At 40.2% G+C, this 20,627-nt stretch overlaps 1 protein-coding gene across 4 annotated transcripts; it reads left to right on the top strand.

Annotated features, from left to right (window-relative positions):
- The first annotated feature begins 1,285 nt into the window (after positions 1 to 1,285).
- On the top strand, positions 1,286 to 19,221 carry LOC109063947 (zinc finger protein 710-like). Of its 4 annotated transcripts, none has more exons than XM_042743962.1 (5): positions 1,286 to 1,397; positions 14,239 to 15,798; positions 17,277 to 17,468; positions 17,593 to 17,767; positions 18,556 to 19,221. In XM_042743962.1, exons 1-5 carry the CDS (start codon positions 1,356 to 1,358, stop codon positions 18,717 to 18,719), a joined length of 2,133 nt encoding a protein of 710 aa, XP_042599896.1. In that variant the 5' UTR covers positions 1,286 to 1,355; the 3' UTR covers positions 18,720 to 19,221. The 4 variants fall into 4 exon arrangements, with proteins under 4 accessions (XP_042599896.1, XP_042599898.1, XP_042599895.1 ...); XM_042743964.1 differs by lacking the exon at positions 1,286 to 1,397 and adding an exon at positions 5,447 to 5,556; XM_042743961.1 differs by lacking the exon at positions 1,286 to 1,397 and adding an exon at positions 12,102 to 12,278.
- The last annotated feature ends 1,406 nt before the right edge of the window (positions 19,222 to 20,627 follow it).

Genomic DNA, 20,627 nt, shown 5'->3' with positions numbered 1-20,627 from the left:
TCTACTGCAATAAACCTAACAAGTCCTCTTCAAACACAATCTATAGTTACTTTATCACAAAATAACTTTAAGACAAACATCAAGCGACTTTTCAGCAAGTGTCTCTTTTAAAATAATACATTTGTGTAAATCTCATGTATCCTGCGGTACCTAGTCTGTCCTACAGAGCAGTGGTTTTCAATCCTGTTCCTCAGAACCCACTGCAGTCTGCACATTTTGCATGTCTCCCTTATCTGACACACTCATTTGAGTTCATGGAGCTCTTTCCTAATGAGATCAGGTGTGTAAATTAGGGAGACAAGCAAAATGTGCAGAGCTCTGGGTCCCCATGCAGGAACAAGTTTGAAAACCACAATGGATCATAAATAAATATGCATATTACCAAGTTGAATTAGGCCTGCAAGTGAAGATGATTAGGTGCAAAAGAATGGATACCCGTGATACCCGTATCCAAAGATCCGGATACAGGAATCGCAGATGCAGCAGTATATATTCCAATGTGTCACTTATATATCAAGAAAAGAGTAACCAATCATCTGTCAGTAGCCTATATGTGACAGAGCTATTGCCAATATTACTGGCCCTACAGTGGATAGAAGAGAAGGAAATAAATAACACTGTCATTGCATCTGATCAGTTTTTCAGCACTTGAAAGTATAAGATCTGGCAGGTCATCTGTTAGGATGGATATGATTAACAAAATATTCTGCAAGATGTATGAATTAAAAATAAAAAATTAAGGGTCTATAAAATTCATTTGGATTCCTGCTCAAGGTGGACATTCTGGCTAAACAAACTCTAAGAATAAAGCAAGTAGATTTACATATTCCATTAAGTCATTACATCATACATTACATTATATCATAACACACCTTAGAATTGGTCATAGTAGACTTAATAGTACATTATATAGAACTGGCAAGCACCCAAGTGGAGAATATATACACTGTAGTCAACAAGAAACAGTTGATCATATACTACTAGTACTTCATTGTAGGAAATACAATAATGAGAGATATCGCCTTATTCAGTCAATGAAGAAAGTAAAACACCCTGACTTTTCTTTATCTGGTCTATTAGGTAAACCAGATAACAAGATTTATGATGATATTATTAAGTTTATAAAAGAAAGTAAATTAAGTAAGAGAATATAGTGCGTTAAGTGTTTTATTTTCCTATTTATTTTTATTTATACTTTTTTTATTTCCCCCCTTCCTTTTGGAGCCTTTTCCCCTCATCCTTAGTATATGCATATATCCTGAGCCACACTCCAGTCCAGTAGGTGGCGGTAACCATCAACAAAACACCAAAGAAGAAGACAACCACAATACCTGAGTCTTGACGTTGGAAGGGCCATGTCTTTACCTAAGATGGCGGAAAGCTACCTGCAGTCGATGGTAATAAATAAATTCTCAGAGATATTTAATTTAATTGTTATATTTAATTAATAGTTATAGTCTAGTAATGTAAAGCTAATTCATTGTTATTTTTTATATTATTTATTTTTAAATTAATTATTTCAAATAATATGTTATAATAATGTTGTGAGTAATATAGGTTTAGGAATATTTAGTTATGCCTCCTTAACAGAGAAAAAAGTGCCTATTTTGTTTCAGCGTTAATTAAACTGCTTGAAGTCAATAAATGTCTAGCAGTGTTAGAAATAGGTACTTTTTTGAATAAGAACTTGCTTCACAGCTGTTAAAAAAGTTTGTAAGTTACTCTAGTATGAATGTTGTCATGTTGTGATTGTTATAAGGCCTACTAGCATCAGTAGAGCCTATTATCTACCATTCAGTCATAGGATGGCGTCCATTGGATGCACACTTCAGAATCTCTGCAAAAGTAGGTCATCTGGGAACTTTTCGCCTACAGTTTTACAAATCCTTTGAATTCGGATGTACTACTCTGTTGTTGTTGTTGTTGTTGTTCTTGTTCTTTCTAGTACATACTATATAGGGAAGTATGCCTATTTGGTTGCAGCCTCTTAGTTGTTTGTTACTAGCGAGTGTCCCATTTTATGATGGTATCCAACTGTATCAAGTTGCAGATAAGTTTCTGCACAACCGTTTGTAGTCTTCGTATCATGTTGGTTCTAAGCACATGACTGAAAGCAAAGTTGTATTTACAAGTGGGAAACTCTGCATTCTAGATGATAGGCAACATAAATTGCCGAGTTGTGACGTTGTAAGGGCTTGTTAATTTGAAACATGAATGGCAAAAACACTGAAACCATACGATATCCGTAATTTATATCCAGGAAAGCAAGTCTGTAGTGAGGTTAATCACTCAACTTCACGGGTTGTTTTATGTAACAAAAACACATTTAGTTGTGATGTCTTATATAATATAAGGTATACATATAAATAATTTTCATCATTTTCAATTCAGATGTAGTTATTTTGGCTTATTGTTCACAATTTAATTATTTTATTTTGTTAAGGCATAAAAATGAATGCCCAACTATGAGGTAAAAACTTCCGAAATTCACTTGAAGGCAACAATAAAACCTGACTGAGACTCGAGTAAGCATGTTCGTTTAACCCATATACATTTCAACGTGTTGGAGAAGAGAACCATTTCAATTGTGAATAGTAGATAATAATAATAATAATTATCAATTATCAATAACAATTTTTTTCGAAGGAAAGCTTCCTTGTTAGTTGATGCTGTTTCTGTCAAATACATATGTCTGTAACCATTTAACCGTGTTGCATTATGTAGATGTGTACACAGAGAAAGGAGCATGTGGGTCACATGTTTTGTTATCTTCAACCACAAAGCATTCAAACGTAGCATAGACATAATTAGAACTTGAGAAGGGACAAATACGATCTTTTGACAAGCATGACTGGCATGTCCAACATTCCCATTCATAATTATAATATTAGTAAGCACGAATGTGTAGTTTCCAAATTGTCAATTCATATTTACGATAACTCTAACACACATAAAGGCAGCATTTGGAAAAAGTTACATAACGTTGAGAAAAAAATGTAAGTGCGAGTTAGACTTTTTTTGTATTTAGCTTTTCGATTTTTTTCAGATAAAACATATGAGCTGTGGTGTTTTGAGTGGTTGCCGTGCATTGCAGTGCAAAGTCTAAAGTGTTCGACTCTTTTCTGCCATGTTGAAAGATTATGGCTTTCCCCAACTCTGTAACTCAGGTATCAAAATTATTCGTACTTCACAGGCTACTGGAATTATCACAAACACAAACTGCTGTGACTTGACAGTCCAAATTGTAACTATGACTTAAGACTAATGGGCTCTTCAAGTGGAGATGGAAATATCGTAATTATGAGTTCTGGAGGACACATGAATGACCAAGCAAAGTGGGAAACTCAGAATTCTACATGTTACACAAGTTGGCAAATTGTGATGTTGAAAAGTGTGTAAAGAATAAGTATATGGCTTCGAGGTTTTTTTTGGGGGGGTGGGGTGAACTGTTTTAGCACATTCATAGCTCATCGCCATGAAGCTAAGGTGTTATGATTGGTTGCCAGGACATTGTCATGCGATAGCTAAAGTGTTCTCTGTGGTTTTAGCATGTTGCTGCACAGTTGCTAGGGTATCATGGGTGGTTGATATGGCTTTGTTAGAGTATTCAGGGTGGTTCCTTAGAGCCCACCTACACATATCAGAATCACCTGCACCGCAGCGCACACATAACACAGTGAGATCTTGTGTAGTTAATAATTGATTAGGTTATGTTATGTGAGATCATATGAGGGATAACAGCCATGCCGTGCTTGTCTTTAACAGGTAGTCCTCTGCACACTGTACAGTGCTCCTTCATTCTCTGTCTCTCAACATCTATTATTCGTAGTCACATGCAGTAGCAGGAGTGCATACGGAAGGTCATTGTTTTCAATTACAGATTGCATCTTCGATATCCAGCATCCAATTGTTTATCATGATCATGTCTGCTGGCTGAAGAAAAGGAACTAGGTGGTTGACAAGCTTTACTAGCAAGCTTGGACAAATGTTACCTTACAAAGGCTTGGATCTGTATTATTGTATCTTCATTTGTTTTTTTTAAAAGTAGGCTATTAGCACACTTAAAGACGGTTCACCCAAAAATGAAAATTCTGTCATCATTTACTGACCCTCATGTCGCTCCGAACCTGTAAGACTTTTTTTTTTTTTTTTCTCTGTGGAACATAAAAGAACATATTTTGTGATATTTCAGTGGTTTTTTTTTTGTTCATACAATGGGGTAAGATACCCCCTGGGACAAGATGACCCTGATGCCTTTTTTTTTTATTTTCTTCTCTTGACCATCGATGGCACAAAATTTTATCCCAGCACATTTGATGAACAGCTGTAATCTCATTCATTTTGTAATGTTAACTGAATATCCATCTGTCCGTCCATCTGTCTGTCTATCATCATCCTGCACATACTATAAATATGTTAATATGTTAAATTAAATGCATATTGGTTCAAGGAGGGAATCTTCCATCTACAGACTTAATGCAGAAGACTTAAAAATGATTTAAAGTTTTGATTTTGTTGTTAAATTTAATGAAACCCTCCTCCTTGTTACTTAGCATAGATTTATCTGTCAAGAGTATGATGAAATCTTGTGATAGCTGTGTAGTTGAGATGGACTTCATAGCTCAGTGCATTTAATCCAGATAAATAGGTTGATTTCTGCCCTCATCAGTATGTAGGCTGGTTAAGGTTTTCGTGTGCTATTAATTTTATGCCATTAAATCCATCTCTTTAAAAAAAAAAAAAAAAAAAAAAAAGGAAAAGAGACATTTTTTCTCACTCTTGCTTTCTCACTCAGCGCTAGCCTTTGCTCTGCTTCTTTTTCTCTGTCTCCCCCTCCCTCTCGCCGTCCCTCTTTCTTCCCTTTCTTTCTCTCTGGCTGCTTTTCATTCCTGTTTCTCTTTTCATTGTTTTTTTTTTCCTCGTTTTTCTTTAGCTCATTGGGACCTCTATTTCTTCTCTTCCTCTATTCAGGTTTTCTTTATTCTCTTTTCTGAATAGTTGTGGTACTTAAAGGGAAAGGGAAAGAGCAGGGGAGGGAGGTTAGTTTCAGTCAGATCTCAAGCACAGCACTTCCTCCTACTGCAGTCAGTCTCAACCAGACTGTGCTGGGGACTTTTTCTTAGTGTGTTTTGTGCACCGACTTACATAAAGCACTTGGTTTAGCCCTAATGAAAGACCCTCAGGTGCCTTTCATGCAAACTTGTCTTGTTTTGTGCAGGGGTATATTGTGTCTTGTCGAGGTTGTGATATATTGATATACATCTCTGCTGTAGTTGTGTACAGCAGTGGTTCTCAACCACATTCCTGGAGGACCCCCATCACTGCACATGTCTCCTTTGTCTGACACACCCATTTCAAGTCAGTGAATCTCTACTAATGAGCAGGTGACCTGAATCAGGTGTGTTTGATTAAGGAGACATGCAAAATGTGCAGTGATGAGGATACTCCAGGAATGTGGTTTAGAACCACTGATGCAGAGGACAGTTATCTCCTCATAGGAGGTGTCTAGGTCTCACAGGGACATCTTCATCACAGTCCTGAGCTGACAAGCCACAGGTTGTCCTGCCACATAGCACATTTTTCTCTAGGAACCATAAGGAAAGCATATGAGGGTACCTTAGAGGGGGTAAAGTATTGAAAATCTCACTCTTTGTGATTTAAGTAAACTTAAAATTAAAAATGAAGGCTGGGTAAATTCAATTCTAATTCATTTGGGCATATTTTAATCATAATGTCTATAGAAATTCACTGTCAGTTAATGCTGTAAATGGGATAGATAACCTTCTGACTTAGTCCAATACAAAAATATTATGTAACAGATATAACAATCAATATAATATATAAGCAACACCAAAAGGTCTGTGAATACCAATGTAAACAACAAACAAAATTTAAAAATGACCAGATCATGAGTCATTTGTGCGTGAATCTGACACTGACTATGTTTCTTGATTCCTGAAAAGTTTTATTTTTCAGTGATTTTTTTATTTATTTATTTATTTATTTATTTATTTTGTTCATTTGTTTTAATGATTCCATAATGTTGTTTGATTCAGTGAAAAGAACTGGTTAAAAAGTAATTTGTTCGTTTGTTTTAATGATTCGGTAAAAGGACTGGCTCATAAAAGTCATTTGCTCGGGAATCTGACTACATCCATGTTTTTGTAATTCAGTAATAAGAACTGGTTTAAAGAAATCTTTTGATGAAGAATCGGACAAGACTAGAAGTCTCACTAAAAAGAACCAGTTTAAAAGAGTCTTTTGTTTGTGAATTACACTACACTGTTTGCTCTGTGCTCTTGATTCACTAAAAAGAACTGGCTCACAAGTGTCATTTGTTTATGAATCAGACACAGTGCTCTAGAGTGGAAGATCATTCTCAGGATTTTGCAAATCAAGGTTGTTCAAAATTATGTTTTTTAATATTTTTACCCTGCTCTTATGTAAACATACCCCACAACATTCCAATTTAAAAAAAAAAAAAATATTGTGAATGATTAATCAGTCCACATTATTCCATTTAAAAAAAAAAAAAGTTCAGCTTTAAGTAACTTGCTCTTCCTCTGAAAATACTTTCCTTTTCCACTAATATCACTTAGGCAACGTGTCATTGGTTAATGTTAACCAATATCCAAATAGCTACTTAGGTATGTAATGTTCACTTTTCACACTCCAATCGATTTTCAATGTTCCATCCTATATATTTTCTCATTAAAAATCCAGTTTTACATAGAAACGCATCACATTATGAAATGGTTTGCAAACGACAGTTCACTTTTTTTTTTACTTTAATCCTAAACGCATCACATACCCATCTACACCGTGCTGAAGTAGCCGCAGCGAGATGAGGACACACAATATCAGGTTTGATTCATCCTGTAATTCTTTTCACGCTAGACCTTCTTCTGAAAGTCTGAAGAACAGCGAAGAAGCCCAGGGATGAGCGCTGAAGAACTGACCACTCCATCTAGCACACATGTAAATGAGAGATTGTGCCAGTGGAAACGGAACAGGGGATTGGACGAAAAGAAATTAAAAAAAAATAAATAATAGAGAAACAAACAAAACAAACCCTCCCTCTCTCTCACTCTCCATAAGTAAGAAACATAAGTAAGAAACTGAAGAAAAAAAAACAGCATGATGGAATGGCAGGCTTGAAGGGGAGAGAAAGGTGAAAGACAGATGAAAGTGAAAAGAGATAAAAGCCGGAGTGAGGAGGGTGTGGGATAAAGCAGGAGGAAGGGAGGCAGAGATGAAAGCAAAATGAGAAAGATAAGAACAGAGTGAGAGAGACAGAGAGGGAAACGGAGGGAGAGATAGATAGTGTACAGCGCAGAGAGAGGAGTAACCATGGAAACAACAAGAAGGTACAAAAGAAGAGAGAGACAAAGGGGTTTTGATTTAAAAGAATGAAACTTGGGAGAAAGAAAAAGTAATTCAGGTTGAGATTTGTTACCGTGAGGTGAGGGAGAAATACAAAAGAGCACGAGCCTGTGGAAGGACGGATGCTTCTTCCTTGCTGTTTATGAGACCCTGCAAATGAGACTTTGCCTGCTGTCAGCCGTCAGACCCACTAGTATGTACAGGCCTCTTCATTTGAGCATAGATGGACACTGCAATTGGACGTCAAACTAGGTGGCCAGACTCGTGCCGTCGGCCCATTTAACTGCCATTAGCAGGATTATGAGATGAAATGGCACGGGAGGCAGGAGGCAACTGTTCTCTTGAAGGCAGCGGTGGGAGTCAGCCGAGGCTTTGACCTCCCAACCTCGTACCGCAGGGAGACGCGCGCATGCAGAGGAGTGGCCCTCCTGAATGCTTCTAGGCCCGACACAATGAACTTGTGCCTTCACAGCCGAGTTTTGCAGGGTGTGGACTCCCGCCTCATTCAGATGCATACAATATAGCCTCCTATTTACATTCATATTTGTCTATTTTCATGGACCTGGAGCCAGACGTTGCTGCTGCTTCTTTTTTATTCTGTGGTTTTTGAGTCTCTTGTGTGACTCTTTTTCTTTCTATCTCCCTCCCTTCCCCCTTCTCTTGTCTTTCTCTCACTGTCTCTCTCCTTTTCCTCTTTCTGTTTCTTTCTTTCTCTCTCGCTCACCCTCCCTCCCCTTGATCTCTCTCACTCTCTCTTGCTCTTCTTCTCTCTCTCTCGCTCTCTCTCTCCCCCACTCTCCTCTTTCTTTTCTCTCTCTCTCTCTCTCTCTCTCTCTCTCTCTCTCTGTTCCTTTTATATCCTGTGCTGAATGCTCTCCTCCCTCAACTGTCATTCTCTTTTCTATTCACTCTATTTCCTCTCGGTTCTCTCTGCAGAAACATTTCTTGCCCAATATTCCATCCAACATTTTATCTGTAACCCCCGTGCTGAATGAGGGGGGTAATCTTTTATTCAGGATTTGGAAAGCCTCTCTTCTTTGCATCTTCTGTGTTTTTGTGTGTGCTCGCATATGTGAGTGTAATTTCTCTCAGATGGGCTGCAACCAAAATACACAAACATTGAAATCAAGAGTGCAGAATCATCAGGGCCGAGATGCAACTTTGCATGCCTGAGATTAAGACGTTTGGGATGGAATTGACATGTGAAGTGTTTGGATAAACTAGCTCCCGCTGTCTGTCTTCATAGCATGTTCTCACAGAAGTGGACAAATGATTTAGAAGTTAATTTAGAAAGGAACTAGCTGCTGCCAGTAATGTCTGGCTTGGGGTCAAAGGTTATGTCCATTGAGTTTCAGTGGTTAATAACTGGCAGTGTTGGTGTGTGTTCTGGGCTCGGATGGAGGGGGAGGGGGGTTGTACACACTTTGACGCCTCTCAAGAGCTCTGCTAAACCCAATCTCACGGAAGCACAGAGTCATGATCTTGTAGCCTGAATGACTGAAGATCTGGCTTTTTGTGCTAATTCATGTTTGTGTGGTTATGCCTATATTAAAAGCTTCTGAAAAGACTGTTTATCATGGAGACTACTTTAGATTAACATGACAGCATAAGATGTCCCCCCTTAAATCTAGCAAACTGCAGTTTTTGTAATGTCACCTTATATTTAGAAAGCAAACATTTAGAAAGTAATACTTTTATGTTTACAGGCAGTTGATGTCAAAGTAAATTATCTATATGGCAGATAAAATAAAGTTTACGTCAAAGTCAAAATGTTATCTAGGTCTAAAAAATTTAATACATACTGTTATGTATTCAAATATTCTGTATGTTAACCCTTATTCTGTCTGGTTTAAAAAAAGTGAACAATGGGCAGCGAAATAACATTTTGGATCGGAATGGTGTTGTGCATTTGTAAATAGTTCTATTTTTTTCTTGTTTATGTGCACTTTTTTTCATGTAAATCTTTCACACATACTTTGATTATTCAACTTACCCCTAGACATGCCACAGTTTACCCCAGACCACACTGAAGTAATAATTCTAAGGTCAAATTTTATAGTCTTCTAATTTCAACTGAAAACAGACACCCTGAAACAAAAATATATTTTTTCAATATATTTTGGTGAATTGATGATCATTTTTCCTTGTCTAGAAGATAACAGAGTGGCACCGCTTACCCCACTTTCTTTTTAAATTTCTTGTATTTGAAAGCCTTGACCACTGTGTTTGTGCTACACCCTTTCGCCTTTATTGCATCATAATGGAGTTAGAAGGTGTCAGTATGTACAGGTGGAGGGTTTCATATTTCCCCTCGTATCACCTGCGGTGGGCTAATATATAAGTCTCTGTTCAGGTCACATCAGCACTGAGGCTTTTGAGAATTGAAACCAACCACATGCTCATACGTCCCAGACAGATCTCAGCCACTAACCCAACCGGTTCAAGCCCACTTCCCTCAGTATCATACGTTCACAATGCCGCAGAAAACAATGTAGACAAAAGTTCCCTATTGCTTCTGTTCAGGTGGAGGAGAAATACACAAACCGTAAGTAAAAGTGTCATGTGATGTGCACACACTCACACAGTTGTCGGTTAAACCTGTAGATGGATTCTCAAACCACACAACCCTCTAAAGCACAGCTACACGAACCTGTTGAGAAGCAAACGCAGACACACACATGCAGAAGAAACTAGTAGGCGTTTATTATTCATCATGTATTATTTCCTGCATGTGTGAGTGTGCGTGTTAGGAGGACTGGTTCACACAAGTCTGGTACTTCTGGGCAAATGAGGTTAGGATAGGTTTTAAGCCATTTCTCTCTTTTTATATATATATATATATAAAAGGAGGGGGGAAACCCCATGGGCCTGGATGGGTTATATATATATATATATTCCAGTCAGCGTATATTCTTATATATATATAAAAGGAGGGGGGAAACCCCATGGGCCTGGATGGGTATTCCAGTCAGCGTATATTCTTTCTTTCCCCTAACTTTTGTTGTCTCCCCCTCTTCGTTTTCCCCACAGGCCGACAGCTCTGTGTTGTTTTATGTACACGTCCCTGGCCGTTTCTTCTTCCATGTGGATTCTTTGTCTTTTGCGTCTTATCTCTTTGTTTCTTCCCTTGCACTCTTTCTATTTTCTCTCCTCTCTCGCTCTCTCAACTTCCTGCTATCTCTCCCCCTCACTCACACCCTCCCTCAATCTCTCTTTATCTGTCTGTTTCCCTTCGCTCCCTATCTCTCTCTCTCTCTCTCTCTCTCTGTCCTTTCTCTTTTCCCTCCCTCCCTCCTTTCCTCTCACGATCTCTCACACGCACACACACACATCTTTCTCTCACTCAGACGCACATATACTGACTCTCCTACAATGCTTGATTTTCTCTCTTTCATGGATTGCCCTTTCCTGCTCACTGATGAAAAAATGTCCTCCACTCTTCTCACACACTGACGGTATACAGCACAGTCCTTCACTCAGGTGTGTTCCATTCCATAATAGAGGCTCTTTTGTGGGACGGCCAGCCTATATCCCGATGATAATAAGCTCACGGGAAGTGTTAGACTAATCCTATACCTTTTCCGTAATGAGGATGAGCGGGAACACCTCAGCACACACCCAGCAACGGAGCGGACAGGTAGCCTATCGTCTATGGAAAGAAAACCAGAACTTTAATAGTTAATATCTTTCCTTGCTCTTTTTCCCTTTTCCTCTCTTCTCCCCCCCACTCTTCCACTCCCCCTCTTTTTCTCTTGCTGATGGACTCCTCTTTTTTATTTTCACACTCCACCATCCCCCTTTTTCTTCTTTTTTTCCTCACTATCTCTCTCTCTCTCAGGCTGCTGAAACTCTCTCTTTTACTGCGTTCTCTCTTTCTTTCTCTCTTTCAGTCCCCACCCCCCCTCGAGCGCTTTCCCTCCCTCTTCTCTCTTTCTTTCTGTCTTTCTCTCTTTTCTTTGACCTCATCTTTTCTTATGCTTTGCTGTCCCTCCCCCAGTTCCTCTCTTCCTCCTTTTTTGCTGCATTCTCTTCTTCCCTCCCCCTCCCCCACCTCTTTTCTCTCCCTGTCGCTCTCTCTCTCTTTCTATTTCTCTCCCATTCACCCCCTTCCCTTCCCTTCCCTTTTCTCTCTATACCTCTCTGTCTAAGTCCCCCTCCCTCTTCCTCTTATTCTCTCTCTCCCCTATGTCTGTCTCCCTCCCTCCCTCTCTCTCTTTCCAAACTGCTTTTCTTTCTCCCTGTCTTTCCTTTTTTTTTTTTTGTGCGCACTGGCTCTCAGACATTGCACGGGCGTCTTGCGGCTTAATTATTTGAGATGCGCAAATAAACAGACCTGTAGAACTCCTCCAGGAAAACATTTCAGCATATCTCACTCAGTGTCTGTCTGACACCGACAGACACGCCTCCAGTGCGCCGGTGATTAGAGATCACTCTGTGTGTTTGTGCCGGCTTGAAACATGTTTGCGATCATCTCCAAAGCGAAGATGTGCTGAGAAGTGAGCTTTTGTTAGAACGAGCGAAATATGTTTGTTGAAGGGTCACGCCGTATGTGCGTGCGTGTGTGCGTGAGAAAGAGGAATAGTGAATGTGTGTGTGCGAGAGAGTGCGAAAGAGAAAGAAAGAAAGGAGAAAGAGATGGGGGAGTGTGAGGAAGGGAGGGCAGAGAGACGGAAAGAAAGAAAGAGAATGGAAGAAATAGGTTTGTGTGTGTATGTGTGTGAGAGAGGCAGGCACACTCAGTTCTGATAACAGCAACAGTAGGAGGAGGATGAGCTTGGCTCCGCCCGCTTTGTCCCTCGCATCTATAAATAGGAGCTGGTGTTTTTTGCTCCTCTCACTTGTCTTGAAGGATGAGGTCCCTGAAACATCTCAAACATCACACCAGGAGTAATGTGGTGAGTGCTCAATCCAAACATACATGCTGTATAAAGCGGCTTGTGTTGATATATTGACTTTGAACTGTTGGTTAATTGATTTGTTAAAGTTTGCAACTTTGAATTGGGGAAATAAAGTAACTTTTTTCTCTCACACAGAATACCGCAAGAGTGAAATTTATACTTTAACATTTCTCTCTTTTTCAGTCTAGCCTCATGTTTTCTCTCTGCCTCCAATGCAGTGTGTTTCTCCGGTTTTCTATCTCTCAGACTAACACACACACACACAGGTTCATTCTGTGCTGTCTTTACACTAGCTAGCCTTTGTGTGTTTTTTAATCTATTTTTATATTCACTTCAGCTCTTCTCATACAGGCACGGCTGCTATCTTGCCCGACTGGCTCTTTCATTTGTCTTTCTGTCTTAACACTCCTTCTCTTTCCTATTTCCTCCCTCCTTCTTTCTCATTTCTCACCCTCTTATTTTTTCTCTGTTTCTGTCTCCTTCTTAGTTTCAGTATTTCACTCCCCACAACCCCTCCCTCTCTCTTTATCTCTCTGTTGTACTCTCTCTCACTCAGTTTCTTTCGGTCTCTCATCCCCCGCCGCCCCTCCCTCCCCCTCTTCTTTTCCTCTCACTCTCTCTTTATATCTCTTTATCTTTCTTTCCTCACTCCCCTCCCTCACTCAGTCACTCAGTCTATCTCTCATCTTCCAGTTGCCCCCTTCCCTCCCCTTCTTCTCTCTTCCTTCTTTCACTTGCTTCCTCAATCACCCTTTTTCTCTCACTCACTCACTCACTCACTCACTCACTCACTCTTTTTTTCTGTCTGTTTCTCCCTCCCTCTGTCTGACTGCTTTATAAGCAGTAATTATAAATGACATGGTTATCAGGGCATCCAGGTTCCCCTTCTCATTTCTCGCTCCCTCTCCTTCTGCCCCCCCACCCACTTCTCTTTTTCTTTGCCCTGTCTGTGCTTGTCTGTCTCTTCCTCTATTTTACAGCTGTCAGTCGCTCCCTCCCTTTTTCCCTTGTGTATGATTGTTTTTCTTAATCTTAAATCCGTATTGTGTAGCTTTCTTTTTTTTCAAGAACAAATCAAGGTACCAGCTCGTTAGAGGTGATAATGTGTGTTAATGACTTTCTGAGAACACACACATTTACTGTGTTCATGACAGTGATTTGAGCATTCCGAGGCATGGTAAAGTGACCTGAGCTAAAAGTTCAACCAACTTCCCCTTAATTAATCCAAACGTAAGTAACATAATCATCAGCCTTAAAGAACAATTTTTCTCATAGGTGCTGTATCTAACTGGATTAAGTCCACAAATTGACTAGACTTGCTGGTACTGCTTAAACTTCACTGTCCAACCTTTTCATAGTCAGCAGTGGCAGCACTTTACCTCACAGGAAATGCTGTGGATAGTCCACGGATGTAGACTTCCCACTTTGACCCAGACACTCTTTGTGCTTCGTGTTCGTTTAAATACTGTGAAGGAAGGAAGCATGGCGCTCGAACAGATCTGTCTTATCTCTTCTATCTAAAGCAATCTCTGGTGGACACAGAGGCAAGGCGTTGTCAGACTATGTCTCTTGCTTACTGCTGTGAAAATTAAAAATATATACTATTTTTTTTTAAATGAGGGTGTTTACCGTTTCACTAAAAAGATCAGGTAAAGGAATGATTTTAATTCATTTAATTTGTCATTTTTTTTTCTTTCTAAAGCAAATCCACAAACTCAGTTTAAACTGCTCTTATTTGTTGCCCGGATCAGTCAACTTGGTTGTTCTGACACTCATGTAGATGTGATGCTATTGCACTGACTTCATTGCTATTGTAGTGACATTGTTGCCATGACAGCCTAAGCCAGACTTTGTTGGTACGACTGTATTGTATTGAAACTTGCAATGGCAGATTTACTCTACACTGATTCTGATTTTATGAAGTATTGCTAAGACCTGTTGTTTTGCCCATTGACAGGAAGAGCAGGAAGTTCCTCTGGTTCGCTGCTATTCTAAAGTGATGGAGCATGCAGTGGACGTCGGCACTCAGACTGACCCGGTGGTGGTCCTGTCCCTGGCCCAGGCTGCTGTGCTGGGACTCATATCACAGAACGAAATCTTCGGAGCCACAATTGCCCCAAATGGTTTCTACACGGGAGAGGGACGTGAAGGCCCTGCTCCTCCCGCAGAATCCATGGAGTATGAATATGCAGATCAGCTAATTGGAGCTAATGGAGACTATCTTTCTGAGCCTCACGGGGAGAACAGGAGGCCAGAAAAGGTCTACGGGGTAGAACGCAGGCGTCCAGGACCCCGTGGGAGGTCCAAGAGGCCCTTGAGTGAAGGAAAACCAGAGGAATCCACGGTGAGGTCTCCGGACACACTGAATCAGGTGAAAGGAGAGAGGCCTGAGTTCTCCAGCCCATGTTATCTCTCAAATCCCCAGCAACCTGACAATGAGCCAGAAGTGCTGGACCTAGCACCTCGGAGAGTGCCAATGAAAGAAGAGCAGTGTAACAAAGGCTACCCTGAGCCCTCGAGGGAGCCAGCCATCCAACAGGTTGACTCTGACACTCAGACACAAGCCCACCAAAGCCCTGTGGGGCATGGAAAAGCATTGGTGGAGTCCTCTGAGGGAGGACGGGGAAAGGAGGAGGAACAGGAAGAGGAGGAAGTGGAGGAGAGAGCACTGAACCTGAAAACCACAGAGGAGGATGTGAGCCCAGCAATGAGGCGCTACTATGAATCCAGTGTGACAGCATATGAGGCTGCTGAGATGGGCCTGCCGGGAGACTATGAGGAGGGCGGCCAGGCCATGATGTGGACAGAGGGGGAGAACTCCTTGGGTAGACGGATGCAGATTGACCGGCTAGATATTAACGTTCAAATCGACGAATCGTACTGTGTGGATGTGGGAGAAGGCCTGAAACGCTGGAAGTGTCGCATGTGTGAAAAGTCCTACACTTCGAAGTACAACTTGGTTACGCACATCCTGGGTCACAATGGCATCAAACCACATGAGTGTCTGCATTGTGGAAAGCTTTTCAAGCAGCCCAGCCATCTTCAGACGCATCTGCTAACGCACCAGGGGACGCGGCCACACAAGTGCACAGTCTGCAAGAAGGCCTTTACCCAAACTAGTCACCTTAAACGGCACATGTTGCAGCATAGCGACGTCAAGCCTTACAGCTGCCGCTTCTGCGGCCGAGGATTTGCCTACCCTAGTGAGCTACGTACTCATGAGACCAAGCACGAGAGCGGCCACTGTCATGTTTGCACGCAGTGCGGCATGGAGTTCCCCACTCACGCCCACCTCAAGCGCCACCAAGTCAGCCACCAGGGCCCGACAACCTTTCAGTGCACTGAATGTCATAAGTCCTTCGCCTACCGTAGCCAGCTCCAGAACCATCTGATGAAGCACCAGAATGTGCGGCCCTATGTCTGCTCGGAGTGCGGCATGGAGTTCGTGCAGATCCACCACCTGAAGCAGCACATGCTTACACACAAGGTACTGACACAGCAGGCCCTCGAACACAAGGTACTTAAACCTCATTAGTATTCATAATCTTCCCGCAACCATCCTATTAGGAGTTACTCCCCAGTGACATTGAGATCCAAACCCCACCTACATTTTCCCACCACTACATGTTCCCATAAAGCTGTAGGTTAATGTGTCATCTTCAGTTGTGTCTTGGGTATTGCCTCAACAAGTTTCTATGTAAATGGAGCCATCTTTGTCAGTCCCTTCCAGCCATCCAATCCGCCTCCTACCCTGCCATTAACTCATCCCGTTTCCCTGTCCCTTGCACTAGTATGGAGCTGTTTTGTTTTGTGTGTGCTTTGTGCAGTGAAGTGTCTCACAAGCTGATACTTCCTCCTTTCATTTCTCACTCTCCATGAGTATGATTCATCTCGTCATGACTGCAGTGTCAGTAAACAGAATGTGTCACAGGTCAGCAGGGTTCGAAACAAAAACACACATCGGCAGTTAGTCATTTCTTCAGCATTTACAGTTGTCTAGTTTATCTCTAATAGCAATAAATCTAACAACAGAGCTCAATAAATGTCACTCCTAAATGAGAACACAGTTAGTTGGCTACACTACATAGATGTAAGTTAGTGGATACCTGAACATTGCATCTGTATGTGCTTTATAATTATGAGTTGATCATCCCTAGCTCTCCTGGGAAAGCTTTCTACTAGATGTGGGAACACATACAGGGATTTGATCCCATTCAGACACAAGCAGATCAGGCACTGATCTTAGGTGATGTGGCCCAGGCAAAGTTGGCATTCCAGTTTATCTCAACAGATTTTATTGGGGTTCAGGTCTTATTATTGTGAAGGCCGGTCAAGTTTTTCCACATCAGACTCAGTAAACCATTCATTTATTACCCCCACCGTGTATTTATTCACCTGTGCAAGTTGGAAGTTGGCACATAATTCTAGAACTGTCCTCACTGAAATTAAGGGTCCAGACATAAGGGGTAGCCCACTCACTTATTGCATTGTAGTGTAGATTCATTGTAGTTCTTCTTAGCACATTCTTAAATGGAAAGAGTTTTTCTGTGTGTGTTAGGATGGCAGTATTCCCTGGATACACTTGAAGTGTTCATTGAATAGTCAAATTTTTAATGCGAGAGAATGTTTAACCCTCTTCATTTGTTAATGTTTTGGCTTGGTGGAGCATCAGAGCTCACACTGCACTGCATACACAAATCTTTTTACCCTGCAGCATTGCGATAACAACAGTGAATAAAGTGTGTGTGTGAATTTGTTGCTCTGCATTATGGATTCTAGTGAGCAAGCAAGACAGGCACCCTACTGATGGATTCAGCTGCGCTTATGACAACTAACCACTTTTTCTCATTCAGCTGATGCCAGCGATAAATCATTTTTCCACCCGCTCTCAAAAACGAATAAAAAAACTCTACCACTAATTACAAAAGTTACTTTTAAAGTGATGGTCACATTGGAATCATCTCTAAATATATTGCTGTTGTCTTTCTCTCTCAGGGAATGAAGGAATACAAATGTGACGTGTGTTCTCGCGAGTTCACTCTCTCTGCCAACCTGAAGCGACATATGCTGATTCACACTAGTGTGCGCCCTTTCCAGTGCCACGTCTGCTTCAAGACCTTTGTTCAGAAGCAAACGCTTAAAACGCACATGATCGTCCACTTGCCTGTGAAACCTTTTAAGTGCAAGGTGGGTACGAAGAAATCTTCCATGCCTATATAACCCTGCTGGAGTCCTCCAGACAGTCTTATTTTTCTTCCTGATATAGTTGTGCATCATAGACCTCTAATAGTTCCTAAATTGTTTTCTGCAGGTGTGCGGGAAGTCCTTCAACAGAATGTATAACCTGCTTGGTCACATGCACCTTCATGCCGGTAGCAAACCCTTCAAGTGTCCTTACTGCACCAGCAAGTTCAATTTGAAGGGCAACTTGAGTCGACACATGAAGGTGAAACATGGAATCCTGGACACCTCAACTGAAGGACAAGGTAACAAAATTGCAAATTTGACCTCAGATTATACTTACTTGTGACTCTTGCTGTTCTCTATCATAGAAAATTAGAAACGACAAGACAGGTATAGCCTAGAGGTTTATAGAACTGTTTGACTCCACCTCTCCTTTGCCTTATAAGGCGGAAGTAAAATCTGATGCTAGTAAAAGTTAGCTAGTCTGACGGTGCACACCAAAAGCGAAGCAAATATTTGCATTACGTTACTCGATCTAGATTACTTGTAGGATGTTTTTCATGTTACACGCACAAAAAAAAAAAAAAACAATAAAATGAATTTTCTGATAAAACCGGACATGTCAATAAGCTCTTCGCTGATTGGCTTACATGACAACACATCATGCAAATTTTCCACTCGAGCTGAAATTTTTCAACTTGCACGGAACACACGATTGAGGCAAATTGCGCATGTTCATGGCAAACTCATCACAGCCTGAATTCTCATCTATTTGCGTCTTTGTATTAACTTTGTATGTAATCTACTCATGCAAATTACATTTGCTTTTGGTGTGCACAGTGTGTCTTGAATGTGTAAAGAAAAATACTAAGACTTGTGAAATACGTTTGAAATACTCAAAAATTATTCAAAAATATTTAATCAAAAAAATAAATAAAAAAAATGATAAATAAATTATAAAAACCTGAAAACAAGTTACCCCTGAATTCAAGTTGCATATATATAGAATATAAAAAAACCAAAAAGTGTTTTTATGCTAATTATGCTATTAGCGTGGCTTATATTTGTGTGTCTCCATTTCCTTCCTCAGATGCCCTGCCTGATGCGGAGGGTCAGGAAGATTACGAGGAAGAGAGCTTTGATTACAGTGAGAGGGAGAATCTAGCCAGCAACAACACACAAGATTTGGCGAAATTAGCCAAAATTAGCTACTACAACTACACTAAGGTTTCTGCTCACTACAACACAACTTAAAACCGCTGACTGAGACACTAAAATGTGGTTTAAGGGGGTAAAAAAAGACTTTAATGGTAATTTCTGTAGTACTCTTGACTCTGACATGAGCCAGTGAGGAAATAGCCATCATGAAGTGGATGTGCACTGGAAGCCATTTTGGCTCTATGAAACAAACGTGATAGCAGACTGAAGCTTCATTTTAACAATCTCATTTCACATTAGGGACCATTCTGAAGAATAAAGGACTGTGTGTGTAGGTGCTATTCTTTTTGAAACAAATGTTCCACTTTTGCCCATTACAAGGCAGTTCTTAAGTAAGATATCATTTATAAGTCACATTCAATGGTGCAGTGAAACTACTGTATGTGCACAGATGTAAGAAGGCACTTAATCTATACAGACAATTCACAGCTCTTTAAAACAGATATGACTGCCATAAGGCAGTTCACCCAAAAAATGAACATTGTGTCATCATTTACTCACCTTCATGTTGATAACCAAACTGTTGCTGGTAATGAAAGTCAATAACTACCCTCTGTTGTGTTCAACAGAAGAAAGAAATAATTGTCATTTTTTGTTTAAAACAGAATAAAGACATGCATACAGGAACAACATGAGGGTGAGTAAAAGTTGACAACATTTTCATTTTCAGGTAAATTATCACTTCAGTCTTGGTGGTTTTACTGTCCAGCAAGTTAGATACCACTTTATAGGACTTAACCAAAGCTGACAAAGTGCAAATAGTTCTCATTACATGTTAACTTTCCCAGTATTCAGTTTTTAAGCATACTGTGACTTTTGTTAAGATTCCTTTTCAGCAGTTTGTAGCTCACAGTGGATTGAGTTTGTGGGAAAGTTTTTCCAGAGCCTGGTTTTTTTTTTTTTTTTTTTTTGGAAATAATAATGGGCCAGACCATGGCATTTGATCACTGTATAGCCTTCTGGATATTTTTTAGTTTGTTTGTTTTTACATTATTGCAAATAGTATTTATTGTTCAATGTTCTTGGCATTCATAAGTGTAAATACATTGCCAGAGTTCCAGATGGACGGATTTTATTTCAAGTTAAAAATATACAAGCTAAGCCATGGGTTTAGTTCCATTTGATTATAATTGCATTATTTACCCAAGTGCACTGTTTGGTCCATCTTCTCTAAAATACAAGAATCTTCTAAAAAAAAAAAATTTCTATCTTTAGTTTGATGAATGTAACAAAACAAACTAAGATTTGTCCCTTTAAAGCGTTTAATATTTTACAAAGCCATGCGTCAGCCAAAAAAACTACATTTTTCATCTTCATAAATCTCTGAAATGTCTTATTAGTTTGCAGTCTGTTCTTCTGTGTACTACGTACTAGCTAATGATGTGAGCTAAATTCATTTCCTTTTTAAAATGTGGTAATCTTCTAGCATCATTTTTTTTTTTTTTTGGTGTGGCTTAAATGACCTTATCCCAAACCTCATCCAATTTAATCTCCTTGGACAAAAAAAACCCTAGTAACGTGCACTGCATCTTTCACAAAGTCACCAATACTGGTTGAATTTTGACGAGGATGCCCTAAAAACACTGGACAAAAATATTAACTGCCCTTGTGTGTGCAAGCGAGTGTCTCATCCATCATTCTGGCGCAGAGCTCAGGAGTGATGAACGACAGTCTGCCGACATGTGACAGAGCTCGAGACCCAGCAGAGAATGATTGGGGAAATTCACCATGTATTCTCCATCTAGCTAGGCAACTCAAAATGTTAATGTGTAATACAAGACTGCATTTTTATTGTTTTAAATGGTTGTGTCCTTGCATTGTGGGCTGTTCATTCTAAGCTAGGCAGGAGTTTTAGTTTTGTATAAGCTTTCGATTCTTTTGTTGCACACTGATGTGAATATGATGTTGATAAGTGTTAAATGTTGTGTTATGGACATTATTATA

This window comes from Cyprinus carpio, chromosome B18 (assembly GCF_018340385.1).
Source record: "Cyprinus carpio isolate SPL01 chromosome B18, ASM1834038v1, whole genome shotgun sequence".
Classification (NCBI taxonomy): Eukaryota; Metazoa; Chordata; class Actinopteri; order Cypriniformes; family Cyprinidae; genus Cyprinus; species Cyprinus carpio.
Note: the sequence above shows the minus strand (reverse complement) of the source record. Positions and strands in the feature narration are given on the sequence as shown.